Source organism: Phacochoerus africanus, chromosome 2 (assembly GCF_016906955.1).
Source record: "Phacochoerus africanus isolate WHEZ1 chromosome 2, ROS_Pafr_v1, whole genome shotgun sequence".
Classification (NCBI taxonomy): domain Eukaryota; kingdom Metazoa; phylum Chordata; class Mammalia; order Artiodactyla; family Suidae; genus Phacochoerus; species Phacochoerus africanus.
The window spans coordinates 217,798,334-217,817,326 of NC_062545.1; the positions used below are offsets into that span (position 1 = coordinate 217,798,334).

Consider the following 18,993-nt stretch of genomic DNA (forward strand, 5'->3'; position numbering starts at 1 on the left):
TGGTTTTGAATTCTTTAACTTTCTAAGGAAGGGTTAGTTTAGAATTATAATTGTTCTTTAGACCTCAGAGTCTCAGCACTGTCATAGAGTCAGAAAAGAAATGTTGGGGCTCTAGTTTTCCAATGAGAGGACACCAGGTGACTGATGTTTAAAGTTGCCTTTTCTGTTTTCCCTCCGTGGCTTCCCTGTACTGAGCAGTCCCTGGAACTCCTCATTGTTAGGCTCTTTAACCGTGAGGTGTATGGGACTCTGGGGGAGGGAGCTATTCATCCTGTATAAACATCCTCCTGTTGCTCCTGTGTCTCAGAGCAGCCTCTAAGATCCTCATTTTGGTGCTTGTGGAAGGCCAGTGACTGGCCAGTGACATAAGGCCAGCTAAAATACAAGTTTTGTCCACTCTGTGATGCATCCCTCCTCTCATTGGTTCCCATCTTTTCAGCTGACACCAGGAACTGTCCAGGAGTTGGGAACCAAACCAGAAAGGTCAAGGAGGAAGGATGAGAGACCTTTAGATTGGGCCTGAGCCGAGTTCTGTGACTCACAGATTTTTTTTAGCTCCTTTTCCTTCTCTGTGTCTTTTTTTGAGTCCTCCCTTCTCTCTCTGTCCCCTGGTGTGTGATATCTTTTCTGGCACCCTGGTTCACACTGCTCTCACTGACGTTTTGGGGAAAGTTATTCCACTGAAGGACGAAAGGAGCGGGATGCTGCATTTTGGGAGTGGGTGCTGGGAGGCAGGGAGGGCTACCTAGTCACTGAGCTTGTAGAAATAGGGAACTCTTAAGTCTGGAAATGTTGGCATCCTTTCTAGGTTGAAGATTTTAATTAAGGCTGACTTTTTTTAGTTAGAGAAGAAAATGACTTATTATTCAAATAATCAGGGAAGATTTTTCTACATCAGAGATGTCTGAGACAGCTGCTCCTATACAATAGACTCTAATGGGACCTAGTAAAATATATCCTTTTTTGAAAAAAAAAAAAAAAAAAAGAGTATAGGGGAATCATATGTTACAGAACCTCCTGGGTTCCTGATGGTTCTCTTATTTCAAGCTGTTTTTGGAAGTTATTTTCACATTTGCTTTTTAGGTTCCTAAAATACAATGGCTAAGTTCTTGATTTACCAGTTTAATTTGGGAGAATAGAAATTTATTTAGCAAACACTTATGGAGAAGTTACCATCTGCCAGGCACTGTCCTAAATACTATATAATTAATAACTCAATTCGCTGATCAAATAGTATCTCAGGTTTGCTGATCAGAGACTGAATTTCCTGTACAAAGGGAAAACGGTGACCCCCCCCCAAAAAACACTCAACCCACACATACACACCAAAAACATCCCAGAACTTGTATATATTTTTCTCTTCACAGCTGCCTGAGGCAAAGTAGTAGCCTTTGGTTTGGGGATTTTACCAGTGTTAAGAAATTGATTTCCCTGGCAAAGGAACCCTCCTTAATCCCTCACTCATTCAGTAAATCTTTGAGGATGAGCTTGTTGGGTCTATGCCAGGAATATTGGAGAGTTAGAAAAACACAGTATTCACCTAAATTGGCATAAATGCACCAAAAGGGTTAGTATTGGATAAAACATCAATTCTGGGTTCTGTTATTTCCATATCCCGTGTAACACCACAATTTTTAAAGTGAGGAAGAGTTAACTTTTTAAAAGAATAATTAAATTTTCCTAAATCCACATAGCAAATCTGAAATATCTACCACCAACAAATCATTGACAAAACCGCTAAGACTTTTTCCTCCTGCTAATCCATATATCAGGATGTGTATTAGTTTCTCATGGCTACTGTAGCAAATTAGTACAAATTTAGTGGCTTAGAGCAACACAGATTTATTTTCTTATAGTTATGGAGGCCAGAAGTCTGAAATTGGTTTCACTTGGCTAAAGTCAAGGTGTTGGCAGGGCTGGTTCCTTCTGGATAGTCCAGGAGAGAATCTGTTTCTTTGCCTTTCCTGGTTTCTGGAGGCTCCCTGCATTCCTGGCTCATGGCCCCTTCCTGCCATGACTCCAGCCTCTTGTTCAGTCATCACATCTTCTACTTTCTCTGTAGTCAAGTCTCTCTCTGCCTCCCTCTGATGAGAACATTTGTGAAAACATTTAGGGCCTATACTTGAAACCTATAATCCAGATTTCAAGATCCCTCAAGGCCCTCCATTTCTCACCTCAAGAGCCTTAATTTAATCATACCAGCAAAGTCCCTTTTGCCATATAGGGTCACAATTATAGATTCCAGGGATTAGAATGTGGATATATCTGGGGGCCTGGTATTCAGGGGATGTCAAGATGAGTGACACTTTTAGCTTGGATGTTTTTGTTTCATCAGAACTTCTCTGGTATGAATTCTTCATCTAGCCTTTAACAAATATTGTATGTTCTTTTTTAAAAATATTTTCCTTTCCCTTCCTTGATCAAGGTTCTGCCCAAAAGGAATCCTTTTATCTAAAGATCCTTTGGTAGAATAAAAATATTTCATGGGAAAGGACAAATAATGCTAGCTTTGGTCCTGAGAATTCATGTTTGCCTCTGCTTATAGTTCTCTATGAGTACATATATGCATTTTTCTTAAGTAGATGACTTTGCTGTTTTTGAGGAAACAGCTATGAGCTAAATTTCCCCTTCATGAGCCCATTTCTATGATGCCCATCCATTTCTCTTCAAGCAGAGCAATGTTGGTACTGGGATTAAAAAAAAAAAAAAAAAGATTGTTTTCAGGGTCAACACTGCTTTTCCTCAGTGCTTTCTGTTGGGGGAAACTCCATGATGCACTTTCCTATAGGGGGTATTATCCCATCACGCAGAGCATGTGTGTTCCTCTCTGTTTATGTGATTTGGGGGCAGGAAATAGAAATGATTTAAATCTGGGATTTTTTGTTTGTTTGTTTGCTTTTTAGGGTTGCACTGGTGGCATATGGAAGTTCCCAGGCTAGGGGTAGAATTGGAGCTGCAGTTGCCAACCTCCGCCACAGCCACAGCAACACAGGATCTGAGCTGCATCTGTGACCTAGACCACAGCTCATGGCAACACTGGATCCCTGATCCACTGAGCGAAGCCAGGGATTGATCCTGCAGCCTCATGGATATTAGTGGGTTTCATTTCAACTGTGCCACAATGAGAACTCCCTGGGAATTCTAACATTGTGCCCACCATCCACATTCAACAAGATTTCAGCATATCTTTAAGTTCTGGCTTAGGTTCTAGCTCTTGAGATACTTTCTCTTGAACTCTTCAACTTGAAGTGACACTCCCTTAGGCTGAGTTCCTTTGGTACCTGTGGGCTCTAGACATTCATTTATATGGACTATGTTGTGTGAGCACAGGGTAGGGGCTGATGGGCATTCTTGCTTAGTTTTTTTGTTCTTTTTTTTGGGCCGCACCTGCAGTATATGGAAATTCCTAGGCTAGGGGTCAAATCAGAGGTGCAACTGCCAGTCTATGCCACAGCCACAGCCATGTGGGATCTGAGCCACGTCTGTGAAATGTGCCTTGGCTTGCAGCAATGCCAGATCTTTAGCCCACTGAACTAGGCCAGAGATTGAACCCGCATCCTCATGTGTATTTGTTGGGTTCTTAACCTGGTGAGCCTCAATGGAAACTCCCATTTGTGCTTAGTTTTGATTCTCATGGCAACTAACAATTTGTTGCACAGAGTAGCATCTAATAAATGATGACATCATTGATGTGTTAGCACTGGGAGGTCTTGGAATATGTCTACTGTTATCTCTTCTGGGTCTTAGCAGAACCAAGTAGAGCACTGGAGCTGTGATGTGTAACTTCCAATCGCATATTCTTATAAGGTACTTTCTATAGCTGAGACAAGGTTAGAATAAGCCCAGGCCTGTTTTTGGTGTTGCTGGGATAAAGGAGAAGAGAATTAATTTTGGGAACAATATTTGGGAATTAAGTATAAACTCCCCTGTTGGACATTGTTTTGCAATAATAATTAAGTTGTAGCAGATTTTCAGGCATTACTGGTCAGTTTAGAGCATGTGGCACCTATTGAATTTGTGCTCCAAGCATCTTGTAGGATTTTTCTGTCATTATGAATAGCTTGGTGATTTTTTTTTTCCTTCCTTCCATTCATTTCATTCCTAAGGTTTGTCTCATTCCAAAATCTGCACATGGGACCAATCCTGCAAGTGCCCACATGGCAGGCATGAAGATCCAGCCTATAGAGGTGGATAAATATGGAAATATCGATGTGGCTCACCTCAAGGCTATGGTATTCATCTTCCACTTAACAGATGGGGAGGTCTGGGTTGAAAGAAGTGGTGGGGATTAGGGACTGAATGGTTTATATTGGTGTTATCTTCTTTTGCATTCTAATTAAAAGACTGCAGTTCCTCCTCTGAATGGGTCTAGGGAAAGTGCATAAAATCAGAAAATCTAGCCATCTCTGTAGGTAAAATAAAGGCAAGAGTCACATTTTTGGTCCAGAATAAAGCAGACCATAGTCTACTTTACCTCTTCCTTATCTAACAAGGAGAAGGTCCTTTAAACTGAAATCCTATTTTCTAATGTGTGTGTGTGTGTGTGTGTGTGTGTGTGTGTGTGTAAGAAACTGTATGAATTATTCATAGTGGAGGTAAGGGTACTGCTTGCAGGACCTGTCTGCCTCCTTCTGCCCAACCCTCCCCTCCTTCCTCCATTAACAATCAAACTGGCAGCCACAGTTATTCTCAATCTTTGTGCTGGGAATTAAAACATAAATTTAGATTTTGCAGATGTTTTTGATGGTCCCAGCTATTACCTGCTGAATTTCAGGCAACATTCCATCCTCTTTCTTGAAACACCAACCCCCACTCCCAACCTCCCAACCTCCAGGAAGAGGTTGCCTAGCAACCATATCTGCTTTCCAGTGGTGGACCAGAGGCTGCATCTTAAGAGGGAAAGAAATCAGTTGAATAGCAATGTGATTTTTTTGGAGTTATTAGGCATGGAGACTGAGAACTCCATGTAACTGCCTTCAAAGGAAAGAAGAAAATACATAACACTGCTTCTCTCTCTCATCCACCCCATCCTTCTATCACCCCACAAAGTTTTTACAGTAAAAATTCTAGGCCAGTAGTTGTAATTTTAAAGTCTCTCCAATATAGGATATGACCTTAAAATTTTTTTTTTTCCATTTCCACATAAGCCTCCTCTCCAACCTTCTGGTCAAAAACAAAAAAATCCAGGAACATGCCTTTTTATTATATATGCTTGCTTTCAAAAGGAAAAATGATGTGTTTTATTGTTGTTGTTTTTGTTTGTTTGTTTTTACCAGAGCAGAACACTCCTAGTGGGAATTCTAAATTCAGTAGAATGGGAGGGAAAGGGGATATGGATATAGCAAAATGAGCAGAGAGAAATTAATTGAGGGAATAGACTTGTCTGAAACCAAGGAGATCTGAAATAATTATTGAGATGATTTGAACCAAAGGAAAACTACTTTACAGAGTTAAGTCCAAAATATCCAACCATCTTCTGAACAGTTTTTTTCCCTGCCATGGAGACCTAGGCTGAAAGGATCTTGTTATTTATTTGGAATGATTTATAAAGGGAGTAATGACTGTGGTTCTTTAATTATTGTCGTCATACACTGAGACAGTTCCAGAAATAAAAGACCAAGACTTCACCTTTCTTAATCCTTTAAAAAATAAAAGGCAAGCGTTTGGCCAAGAAACATTTCCTCTCCTTGGTCCCTCTGCTGTTTTCTATCTCACAGGTGGATAAACACAAGGAGAATCTGGCAGCAATCATGATTACGTACCCATCCACCAATGGAGTATTTGAAGAGAACATTGGAGATGTGTGTGACCTGATCCACCAACACGGAGGACAGGTCTACCTGGATGGGGCAAATATGAACGCTCAGGTGGGCAGTGTGAGAGGGTTTCCCGAGAAAATGATTAAGTCAAAAAAACCTCTTTTTTCCTTGACTTTATGACAATTATTTTATTTATTTATTTATTTATTTTTGTCTTTTTGCCTTTTTCTAGGGCTGCTCCCACGGCATATGGAGGTTCCCAGGCTAGGGGTCTAATTGGAGCTATAACTGCCAGCCTACGGCAGAACCACAGCAATGCAGAATCTGAGCTGCATCTGCAACCTACACCACAGCTCAAGGCAACACCGGATCCTTAACCCATTGAGCAAGGCCAGGGATTGAACCTGAAACCTCATGGTTCATAATCGGATTCATTAACCACTGAGCCACGATGGGAACTCCTTGACAATTATTTTAAAGCACGACACTGAATTCAGAACAGAGGCTGACTTTCTATATTGCCAGAACAAACAAGGTATGTACCACAATTTCACTGAGGTTGCAGATCCTAAGGAGATCATTGGGAATGCTGAGGAGGAGGCGAAAAGTTTGAAAGGAAGCAAGGAGTGGGCTGAATGTCCTTAGCTTGTCATGGGATGTGAGCCCTCTGGGGGCACGAAAGGTAAGAAGTTCACCTGACTCCCTTCCTGAGGAAATTTAGACCCAAGTTCCGGCCGCTTGTGCTCCCATGGGCTTGAATAAGCCATTGACCTGCCTTCAGCCTCATCAGTGTACAATAGCCGAAAGGCTCTGTCCCTGAAGGGCTGATCCTGACTCCATGGCAAGGGTGTGTGTGGGGTGGTCTGTGTGATGTGTACCTCAAAAGGAAATGCTTTAGGGAGACTTTGGATTCATCATCTTTTTAAGTCTTCTCAACTTCTTCCCTCTTTTTAGACCATTTCAGACTCTTTCTGCTTTTCTTTGCTTCTGTCTAATTTCTTTTGAGTAGTCCAGGGATTGTCTATTGCTTAAATTGTCTATAGCATAAATGCCTCCTTTATCTTTGGTCACATTCACAATTAGCCTTAATGCCCAAGTGTCGGGAAGGCCCATTGAATGTTGTGGCTGGTACCAGGATGGTTTGAGGAAAACTGTTAGCCTCCCTTCCTCTCCCTCAGCTCAGTATCATTTCAAACAGCCCTCCAGCCCTTAATACCCATGAGCTCTCAGGGGCCCTTTAGTAAAGAAACCCAAAGCTGCAGTCCAGGAAATGCTGGAGTGCAAGTGCTGCTTCAGTAAAAGGGAGACAATATCTTTTTCTGTAATTAGGAATTGACTGTATATTCAAATCTGTATTTTAAAATCTAAATTAGGCTAAATGGTCAGTTGTTGTTTCCTTAGAAACCACAAGCCACGCTGCCTATGGGATGCCAGGTTTTGACTGCAGTATTAAGGACATTTTTGTGAACAACTCCACCTGCCTCTCCTCTGAGGAGAAAAGCATGGCCGCTTCTCCAGAGCACCCCTTCAAGCTCTTGACTTTTGCTTTTGGCTCTTTCCCTTTGTGGTAGGTGGGAATCTGTCGTCCTGGAGACTTTGGGTCTGATGTCTCACATCTAAATCTTCACAAGACCTTCTGCATTCCCCACGGAGGAGGCGGCCCTGGCATGGGGCCCATCGGAGTGTGAGTTCTGGGTTGCTGGTTTCAGGATGCTTTGGAGACTGAGAATGAAAGATTGGCCCCAAACTCTCTGTCCTTCTCATTTAAGTGTCAAAGATACTCTCACATGTACTGTGCCTGTAGATCTGCGTGAGAAGCAGTGAAAAGGAGACTACATCCAAGGAGAAGCATAATTAGATTTTATTAACCCAGTGTGTGGCCACACTAAGCTCCCAATCATGCACAGACGGAGCAGGTTTATTAACAGAGTAATGAATAGGGAACTTTACTGGAGCATTATGGAGTCAGAACTGGAATATTAGCACCTTGAAGTAGTTCTCAGACTTTAATATAAACTTCCAGGCAGCTTTTTAAAATTTCTTTTTAAAATCAGCTGATGGTTACATTTAAAGTGACTTCATCTGGAGTTCTTGTCATAGCTCAGTGGTTAATGAACCCAACTAGTATCCATGAGGATACCAGTTTGATCCCTGGCCTCACTCAGTGGGTTAATGATCCGGCATTGCTGTGAGCTGTGGTGTAGCTCTCAGACGCAGCTCGGATCCCGAGTTGCTGTGGTTGTGGCGGAGGCCAGCGGCTACAGTTCTTATTCAACCCCTACCTAGCCTGGGAAACTCCATATGCTGAGGGTGCGGCCCTAAAAAGACAAAAGACACCCCCCCCCCCCCGCAAAAGTGACTTATCTAACAATAGCAACCAAAAGAACTCATAGTAGAAAAGTAGTTGCCAGGGATTGGAAGTCAAGCGAAGGGGACAACTAAAGAGAGGCTGGTAAAAAATGTGCAAACTTTTAGCTGTAAGATGAATAAGGTCTGAGACTCTAACATATAATGTGGTGTCTATAGTTGATAGCAATATTATATAATTGAAATTTACTAAGAGAGTAGAACTTAAATTTATTCCCCTCTCCAAAAAAAAAAGCAAAAAAAAAAACTGAATTGAGTGTAAGGTGTTGAATACTTTGCACCCTGAATTCTTACTACATATGATGCAAGTAACAAGGAAACAAACATTGTTACTAGAAATAATTGGACGAAGTCAGAATAAGACTAAAGCAATGTCTCATAGAAGTTAACTTCTTACACTGTGAAATAAATCATCTTATAAAAATGATGCTGAGCAGCTATTTGCCGAGCATTTTCATTTTTCGAAAAATGTGCTGATGCGACCCGTCTCGATGGATGCTGAGAGCCTGGCATTGGTTTTTTCTTCTTTCCTATTTTGATTACTATTTAGAGTAAGTGGTTGAGTCCCACTGTTCCAGCTTTGGGGGAGGTGGGGTGAATGATGTTCACATGCTGGCCTCTGATATATCACTCCATGGGGCATCTTCTCAGAGCATCCTTCTATGTCCCTTAGAAGCCTTGGGGAAGAGTGTGGGGCATGAGGCTGGGAGGGAGAGGGTGTGGGGCTGGGGGGTCCTCATGTCCTTGTGAGCTGCATGCTATTGCCTGGCCACTTGCCTCTGCCCAAATTCTCTGCCTTGGTTCTTGGGTGAGCTGCTGGGCTGGTGAGCCATGCCTCCAGCAGAGAAGGGACACCTCCTGGAGTCTGCCTCTTAGCGGGTGTTGGGTCCCTTCCACTTTCAGAGTTCCTCTGCTAGGTAGAGCTTCCTGAGAAGGCCCAGCAGCTGCCCATTTGGTTGGATTGAATCTTTTTACATCTTCTATATTTGTATTAAAAATCAATATAGGAAGAAGCATCTTGTCCCTTTCCTGCCGAATCATCCCATCATTTCAGTAAAGCCAAGCGAAGATGCCCAGCCTTTGGGTACTGTCAGCGCGGCCCCATGGGGCTCCAGCTCCATCTTGCCCATTTCCTGGGCTTATATTAAGGTGAGGCCTATGAATGTGTGTTAGACAGTGGGGGTGTGATGTGTGGGTGGGGAACTGAGACAGCAGACTTTCTTCTTGAGTTAAAATGAAGAAATCCATGATCCAATATGTGGTTCAGTGGAAATTGCTGAGGGCTGAGTGGAAGAAACCTTCCTAAAGAAATCAGCTGAAATTAATTTTATCTCTTCTTCATCAAGCTGGTTTCCTTTGGGTTCTCATACTGGGTTTAACATCAGAGAAACTGACACGCCAGATATATTTTTCCAGACAGTTTAGTACCATGAGTCATATGGATGTTCTGGCCACGTCATTTGGTTTCCTGTAGGGTTTGTACAGCCCCTTGCAAGAGAAAAATAGTGCACATACTAATTATTACACATGGTTGAGATCCTGGGATAAATTTTAGGAATACATCATTTCGCTTTATATTTCTTGGGAGCTTTGAGGATAAGAAGAAAATAGCAGAAATTTACTTATATGGTGGTTTCCCAAAGCTCCTTGCCCTTTAGGGCTTATGGAACTGTACTCTCGGGGGTAATTAGACTTTGTCAGAAAGCAGGCTTCCTTCCTTTGTGTTTTTCCAAAAAACACTAGGGCCAGAGTTTATTTTATACAGCCCTTGTTCAAACTGACCTGCCCAGCCCCTAGGCTGACGAGACCATGCCTTGGGTGGGAGCGCTTGTTCACCACTAATTAGAGCAGCCTTCCCTAACTGGCTCCCCTCCTTAGAGGAAGGCTTCTGGTGAAACAAACCACAAACTCAGCCTCGCAAATCATGCTGGATGACTCTCTGGACTAGGTGTTATTCTTGAACAGTGTGGCATTTCTGATTCTTAATGAAAACTTTCTGGGAAGCTGGAACAACAATTCTATACCCCAGAGACTAAAACCTGCTTTTTCAAATGATATTTGAGTTGTTTTGCAAGTAGTAACAACAAAAGCAATCATAATAAAGGTCTGCTTCTTTGCAGACAGAATCTAATTCCCAGCTTGCTTTTGGTCTCTGATTCCTGTAAACCTGTGTTATTTGTTAGGGAATGTTATTTGGCTTGGAGATGGTTTCCCACATAAAGAAAATAAATACCCCAAGGTTGGTTTGGCCATATGCCAGGAACACCAGACAGAGCTGTGGTTTAAAAATGAAATAAATAGGATTCCCCGTTGTGGCTCAGTGGAAATGAACCCAACTAGTATCCATGAGGACGCAGGTTCGATCCCTGGCCCCACTCAGTGGACTAAGGATCTGGCCTTGACATAGGTTGCAGATGCATCTCAGATCTGGTGTTGCTGAGGCTTTGATGTGGGTCGGCAGCTGCAGCTCCAATTCAACCCCTAGCCTGGGAACTTCCATATGCCACAGATGCAGCTGTACAAAGAAAAAGAAAAAAAAAAAAAGAAAGAAAAGGAAAAAAATGAAATAATTAAAGCAGGGTTTAAGCCATCCCTCTGACCTCGGGCTCTTTCTTTATTTCAGGCTGTTGTTACTTATCACCTGGACTCTAGAATTATCTTCTCTCCCTGCTGCAGTCCATGTTTGACACTCCCTACAGGACTGCTAGGTTCCTGCTAGGGCCCTCCATCCTTTCCTGGATTCCCTTTGCCTCTACCACTGGATCCCTCTAGATTGCACAAAATCCTTAGATTCTTCCAAAATGAACTTGCCTAGGCTCCATCCCAGAGAGAATCCAGTTCAGGATATACAGGGCATGGCTTGGGCTGTCTAGCTGCTTGGTGACTCTGATGCACAGGTTGAGAGGCAGTGGCTGGCTGAACCCAGTCTGAGTCCTTCCCAGTATGGGTTTGAGGCTTGCAAGAGGTAGTCATAGCCCAACCGGCTCTACAGCCACCCCCAGGCTGTAGCCATGTGCCTTTTATTGCACAGTTTTTGCCAGTCTTCTCACTTAGAGTGCCTTTCCCTTTCTCGTTGTCTATCCACATTCTATCCATTTTCAAGTCTCCACTCAAGTTATAACTCTTACTCTAAGACTCCCCCCCCTTTTTCTTCTTTTTCAGCTGTTCCCACAGCATATGGAAGTTCCTGGGCCAGGGATTGAATCCAAGTTGGAGCTGAGACCTATACCACAGCTGTAGCAATGCCAGATATGAACCTTTCTATGACCAGCCTGGGAAAACATGTCCTCTCTTTACTTTGGACTTCAGTATCCCTGCTGTTTTACTTAATGATTTCTCATTTTCTTTACATTAGTTATACATTTAATATACATCAAGCCTCCATCATATGATGTCTTTTGGAAAGAAAGTAGGCAGTAAAACGTGATGCAGTTTTGGTTTTAACCTCTTTACTGGTGACGACATCCTCCTATATAATCATAGGAACTTATGAAGCACCAGAAAAGAATAAGATTTAACCTGGAAGTTGTTAAACATAAAGGCTTTGACTGGGGACAATTGAAAGGCAAACCATGCAAAATGGATTCACTGGGGATTCTGGCCAAGATCCCATGGGATTCATGGAAATTATCAAGGCATCTCAAATTCACAGTGAACAAACAAAAACTCCCCAAATTCATGGAAAATACTCTTTTTTTTTTCTTTTTTTTGCCATTTCTTTGTCTGCTCCCGCAGCATATGGAGGTTCCCAGGCTAGGGGTCGAATCAGATGTAGCCGCCAGCCTGCGCCAGAGCCACAGCAACTTGGGATCTGAGCTACGTCTACAACCTACACCACAGCTCACGGCAACACCGGATCCTTATCCCCACTGAGCAAGGCCAGGTATCGAACCCACAACCTCATGGTTCCTAGTTGGATTCGTTAACCACTGAGCCACAATGGGAAGTCCCTGCATGTAAAATATTCTTTAAAAAAAACTTTTATCTTTTTGGGCCACACTCATGGCACATGGAGGTTCCCAGGCTGGGGGTCCAATCAGAGCTGCTGTAGCTGGTGACCTATGCCACAGTCAAAATAACACCAGATCTGAGCAGTGTCTGTGACCTATGCCATAGCTCATGGAAATGCCAGATCCTTAACACACTGAGCAAGGCTGGGGATTGAACCTGCGTGCTCATGGATAGTAGTCATATTTTTTTCATTTCCGCTGAGCCATGATGGGAGCTCCTAAAAACATTCTTCTTTATTTGTAGATAGCACAATAGTCAGCAGTCAGTTTTGCCCTATTCTAAACTTTGTTACTACAATAACAAATATAAAGCTACTCCTCAAAGGAAAAAAACAAAATTATTTCATGCTTAGAGTGAACTGACAGATATCCTTTTTTGGATATTTCACTCATCAGCAATCCAGAGAGTGATGCTGGGCTGACTTCCTTTGTGAGTGGGGCTTATCTGAGGCTAACTCTGTTTAGTGTCCATTGGGTTTACCTCTTCCACAGTTGATGGCTCTTTTTCCCTCTGTTGCAGATGATGGGAGGCAAAGGCCTTAAACAAGCCACAGAAATTGCTATATTAAATGCCAACTACATGGCCAAGAGATTAGAAAAACACTACAGAGTCCTTTTCCGGGGTGCAAGAGGCAAGTATGAACTTTAGTCTATATTCACCTTGGTTTTTTTCTTGGTGAAACCAAGTTTGACCTCATGGATGTGGCTTTCAGAACTGTGGGTTGGAAACTTCTGTTTCTCAGCATATACCAGAGAAAATCCTGGAGTTAATGGGAAGAACTTTAATTTAGTAAACAGTTTAGGGGTATCGCTGTTTGCAAGGCTTTGTGATGCACTTAATCTCTGCAGCCCAGGCCAATAAGGAGCCCACGCCACTGAGAGATGTTACATAAATTCCTTGAGCTCATTACCTCCCCCAGTGCCATGGGAGTGGCCCTAGAGTAATTCATTCAGGGCACAATGGCTGGGAGAGCCTTCTGGGAGGAGCTGCTTGAGATGAGTGTGGAAGGAACAGTAGCAGAACCCCAGTAAACAGAGGTACAGGAGCAAGCCAGAGAGAAAGGAATGTTGGATGGGTTGATGGATGGGATAGGAGGGGAGGGAGCAGATGAGGATAAGGCTGGAGCAGGAGCATGGCGAAAGTCTCGGAAGGCTCTGGACTCTACCACTGGGCCAGAAAGGCTCTTGAGAAGGGGAATGACAGGATTAAGAGGATGTTAAAAATCATTAAGACAGTGGCAGGGGATGAACATGCTGTTAGAAGTAGAATCAAAGGACTTAGGTACTGATTAGTTGATGGTGAAGAAATTTTAGGTAAGCCTCTGTGGCTTTTTTGTTTGTTTGTCTTTTTTTAGGGCCACACCTGTGACATATGGAAGTTCCTATGCTGGGAGTCGAATTGGAGATGCAGCTGCCTGTACCACAACCACGGCAATGCTGGATCCTTAAATCACTGAGCGAGGCCAGGGATTGAACCTGAGTCCTCATGCACGCGTACAAGTCAGGTTCGTTACTGCTGAGCCACAACCAGAACTCCAACCTCTGTGGCTTGTAATAGAGGGAGTAATAAATTGAAGAACAAGGTTTTGCTGGAACTGATGCAAGGGGCTGACTTGCAGAGATGTGGCTTTGGGTGCAGAATCTGATAGCAGACTGCTAGAAATGGTGAGACTCCAAAAAACCAGTATTGAGAAACCAGAGTGAAACTCCTCAAGCAGCTGGCTACATGGAAGGGCTACAGGAAAGGTGGCACCTGGTGAGGGGGCTCTGTGCTGAGGGAGCTTTAAATCCCCCCATACCCTGCCCACCATCACGTCACCCATACTTCTGCCTCTCTCTGCCCCACATCCCCTCTGGGGCTGCCTTTTCCTTTCCTGGTGCAAGAACTACTCTTGGGTCCCTCTGCACGGAAGATTCTCCCACTGCATTTATCATCCATCTCTCTCCTGCAGACCTTGGGCTCCTGCACTTGGGAGGCTTGTGGCTGCCTCAGTGCCTGGCATCGTGTCAGTTCAACACACAGCAAATGTGGGTGGTCTTGCCCGACATGGAAGAACAGGCTGAAGAGCGGGTGGCTGGTCTCAGGAGTCTTTAAAAGAACATTTGCCAGAGTTCCTGTCGTGGCTCAGTGGTTAACGAATCTGACTAGGAACCATGAGGTTGCAGGTTCGATCCCAGGCCTTGCTCAGTGGGTTAAGGATCCGGCATTGCCGTGAGCTGTGGTGTAGGTCACAGACGCGGCTTGGATCCTGCATTGCTGTGGCTGTGGTGTAGGCCGGTGGCTACAGCTCTGATTGGACCCATAGGCTGGGAACCTCCTTATGCCGAGGGAGCAGCCCTAGAAAAGGCAAAAAGACAAAAAAAAAAAAAAAAGAACATTTGCCTTTCACAATTAGGAAGCCTCTGGTCACCTCGGAAAGCAGATCGGGCCCAACAGGGAGGCACATGCACTGAGAAGTGTCCTAAAGTTGGGAGAAGGGAGAAGCATTCATGGTTTCAGGGGTTTGGTGGTGAAGCAAGGCAGGAGCTGTTTCAATAGGATACAATTTTCTTTTTTTTCTTTCTTTTTTTTAAAAAAAAAAACAGTGGAGTTCTCTTTGTGGCTCAGCAGGTTAAGAACCTGACTAGTATCCATATGGATGCAGGTTTGATTCCTGGACTTGCTCAGTGGGTTAATGATCCAGCATTGCTGCGAGCTGCTGTGTAGTTCGTAGATGTGGCCTAGAACTGACATTGCTGTGGCTGTGTTTAGGCTGGTAGCTGCAGCTTGGATTTGACCCCCTAATCTGGGTACAGACCTAAAAACAACAACAACAAAACCAAAAAAAATGGAAGTTGATTTTGAACTGCCGAGGAAAAGGCTGTAAAGAGGGGAGAGTGAAGCTACAATGGAGGCAATAATAGAAGGGGGAATAAAGTCACTTTGGAGGTGATGGGAGGGGTGGTGCTAAGAGTCAGGTGGACAGCAGCACACAGGCTGTGGGCACAGAATTCCAGAGTAGGGACTGACGGGTCTTGAGCTTGGAGCAGAGGGACAGCAGCAGCAACCAGCACGCCCAGACCCAGGGCTGCAGTAACGAGGCCCCTCTTTTGCTCTTGGGGTCTCTGGCCCAGGAAACTATGCATTTACACCTGTGATCTTTAAAGGCTGATCTTGCTTTCTAAATATGTATCCAAAAGGGTGGTTCTAGAGTTTGAAAATAAAAAAGAGCTAAATAATCAGAAGCCCTGGTTAGCAGTGCTCCCCAGAGAGTAGGAAAGAAAGTTGTGGGCAGTATGTTTCTAAGCAACACAATGAAATGCTTCTGAAGTGAAGCTACAAGAGCTACTAATTAATTCAAATATAGCTCCTGCGCTGTGAGATGGTTCCTGCTTATGCATTGGCCTTCAGGATTAGCACCAGCGTTTGTTTTGTCTGATTATATAAACCGTGTACATTTGCTCATCATGGAAAATTTGGACAATAAAAAGTTTGAGGAAGGGAATGTAAATGATCCATGGTTCCATCAAGCAGACATAACCAGTTAACATTTTGCTGTATTCTTTCCCACCTTACTATGAGATAGTTGAGACCATATCCAGTTTATACCTTGTTTTTGTTTTTCACTTTTTTGGCTGTACCCTCGGCATGTAGACATTTCCTGGGCCAGGGATCGAACCCATGCCACAGCAGCAACCAAGGCCACAGCAGTGACAACACCAGATCCTTAACCTACTGTGCCACCAGGGAACTCCCCATACCTGGTTATTTAACCTCATTTTATATTGTGATCATTTACCCTGTCATTAAATGTCCTTTGAAAGTGGTTATATATTGGACCCATTGTGGCTCTGCGGTAACAAACCTGACTAGTGTCCATGAGGTTGTGGGTTTGATCCCTGGCCTAACTCAGATGGTTACAGATCTGATGTTGTCATGAGCTGTGGTGTAGTTTGCAGATGCGGCTTGGATCCTGCATTGCTGTGGTTGTGGTGTAGGCCAGCAGCTGCAGCTCTGATTTGACCCCTCGCCTGCGAACTTCCATGTGCCGTGGGTGCGGGGCTAAAAAGCAAAAAAAAAAAAAAAGCTATATAGGATCTGTCACACTTATGATTTAATCAATTCTAGGAGCGCCCCCCCCCCTTTGCATTTGTAACAATGCTGCAATGAATATCTTTTACTTAGATTTAAAAACAAAAAATCCCTGGAGTTCCTGTCGTGGCACAGTGGTTAACGAATCCGACTAGGAACCATGAGGTTGCGGGTTCGGTCCCTGCCCTTGCTCAGTGCGTTAAGGATCCGACATTGACGTGACCTGTGTTAGGTTGCAGACATGGCTCGGATCCCGAGTTGCTGTGGCTCTGGCGTAGGCCGGTGCCTACAGCTCCGATTAGACCCCTAGCCTGGGAACCTCCATAAGCCGTGGGAAGCATAGAAAAGGCAAAAAGACAAATAAATAAATAAATAAGTCCCTGATTATTTCTGTAGGTTAGAGTTGTAGAAGAGAAATTATCTCAGAGGATTTGAATGCCTTTAAGGTCTTGAAAAGTATGGCCTCATTTCCCCCTAGAGAGTTAATATCAATTGATGTGACACTAACAGTATGTAAGAGTAACCGTCTCACCGGAGCCCAGTGAACACCAAGTGCCAGGCTGGTAAAACAACACAAGCCAAACCCAAAATGTCGTTGCCAGTTTTGTTGAGTGAAAATAATCTTTTTCGCTTTAATTTATAAGATTTAGGTTTTTTTTTTCCTTAATTGTTAAATTATTTTTTTACTTAACACCTTCCTTAGGATTAAGTTTATATGCCAACTTCATTGACATAGAATTCACATTCTACACACATCACCCACTTAAAACACACAGTTCAGTGGTTTTTAGTATGTTTAGAGTTGTGAGATGCAAGTTGCTCAGGTGCCTGCCATGTGCTTAGCATTAAGTGACTACTGTGGGCAGAGACCGTCCCAGGAGATTTGCAACCCAGAAAGATAGATGAAATTTCCATTTGTTTTGACATTTTATCCCAGAATTAAGTAATGAATTGTATTTCTCATCCCATTCAGAAATAGATTGGTGATTACAGACTTTATTACCCAATCCCAAAGTTTATGAAACCAAAAATTGTCTCATGTTTGGTCTGGTAAACACATTCATTATATAATCTGAGGCTTAGTATTTAGGGCCTAAAAAAGAATGATCACTGTACCTCCTGAGGGCTCAAAATAGAAATGTTCTTAATAAAAAACATTGTATTCCAAAACATCTAATGGCAATATTAGAAGGCGGTCATTCATCTTAATCATATTTACCAGCTCTAAATAAGACTTTGGAATTATGGATGACTATGAGGCAATAACTTTAATGAACTCCAGGCTTCCCTTTAAGAACCATTTCTTTGAGAGATTTAAAAATACCAGCTAAATTTGTTGAGGCTTAGGGTTTTGCAAGGAAGCGATAGGCAAGAATTGAGATGGAGGAGCAGCCGTGGTATTTGTTCTGTTAGGATGAGCAAAGGAATTATCTCAGGTAAGGACCTGTGCCACAGCTGCAGTGGAAATGCTGGATCCTTAACCCACTGCACCACAAGGGAACTGCCTGGGTAAGGCAGTTTTTAAGGAGGAACTGAAAAAAATTTACAGCTGTCTGCTCTTGTGGGAGGCCAGGCTCATTGTTTGATCTAAATGGAGTTCCTGTTAGTGGCGAAAACAATTTTGTTTGTATCCCAACATCTTCTTTATGTTTTAATTTCTTAAATTTTATCCCTTTTCTACTTTAGAGAAACCTAACTCTGCCTGGAAATTCTTGTCCCTGAAGAGGTTTCCTGGTGGCCTTTAGGATGGATGTGGGTCTCAGGGGCTGGGCCCTCCTGAGGCTAGAATCCCCTACCTACCTGACTTCATTTTTCATTTCCGGGGAGACAATCAAGGGTCTTGATTCTGTTAGTAGTCCCTGGGTTTCTTTCCTTTTTTAATTTTTTTATTTTTTTGCTTTTGAGGGCCACACCCGAGGCATATGGAGTCCTAGGCTAGGGGTCTAATTGGAGCTACAGCTGCCAGCCTACACCACAGCCACAGCAACACTGGATCCGAGCCACATCTGCGACCTACACCACAGCTCACAGCAATGCTGGATCCTTAACCCACTGAGCAAGGCCAGCGACTGAACCTGAAACCTCATGGTTCCTAGTCAGATTCGTTTCCGCTGCACCATGACAGGAACTCCTTTTTTTTTTTTTTTTTAATTTGTTTTAGGGCTGCACCTGTGGCATATGGAGGTTCCCAGGCCAGGGTTCCAACTGGAGCTGGAGCTGCTGGCCTACACCACAGCCACAGCAATTCCAGATCTGAGCCGTGTCTGTGATCTACACCACAGCTCACGGCAACACTGGATCCTCAACCTGCTGAGTGAGGCCAGGGATCGAACCTGCATCCTCATGGATACTGGTCAGATTTGTTTCTGCTGAGCCACGATGGGAACTCTGGTCCCTGGGTTTCAGATGGGAAGCTTGACTTAGTGTTGATTGCCCACTTTATAGAGTAATTAGCTAGTGAATTCCATTTATTTCTAGGCAGTCACCCTGAGGATGTGGGATAAATAAGGTACGGTCCAGTCCCCGCTCTCAAGAAGGCTTTTGGGAAGGCTTATCTTTCTGTAGCAGTTTCCCATGTCATCTTTAGCCTTGTAAGATAATTAGCATATGAGGGGTTGGCAGGGGGGATGTTCCAAGCTTAGAGCCAAGTCACTTTTATTTTGCTTTTCTACCCTGCCCCCACCTTCCTCTTCTTTCCTTACTCCTTTGACTAGGTGTCTTTTCAGACTCAGCTCTAGTCATGGTTAGGCCCAGAGGAAACACCTACTCCCTGAAAATTAAAACT

The 18,993-nt window shown here is 43.5% G+C and overlaps 1 protein-coding gene across 1 annotated transcript in view; it reads left to right on the forward strand.

Annotated features, from left to right (window-relative positions):
• Positions 1-18,993, forward strand: part of GLDC (glycine decarboxylase) — a 108,377-nt gene that overhangs the window by 80,224 nt on the left and 9,160 nt on the right. Inside the window, exons 17-21 of the mRNA XM_047767662.1 lie at positions 4,107-4,232; positions 5,718-5,867; positions 7,331-7,443; positions 9,134-9,275; positions 12,657-12,768. Of these exons, the coding sequence (XP_047623618.1) occupies positions 4,107-4,232; positions 5,718-5,867; positions 7,331-7,443; positions 9,134-9,275; positions 12,657-12,768 (643 nt within the window). The remainder of the gene's footprint in view (positions 1-4,106; positions 4,233-5,717; positions 5,868-7,330; positions 7,444-9,133; positions 9,276-12,656; positions 12,769-18,993) is intronic.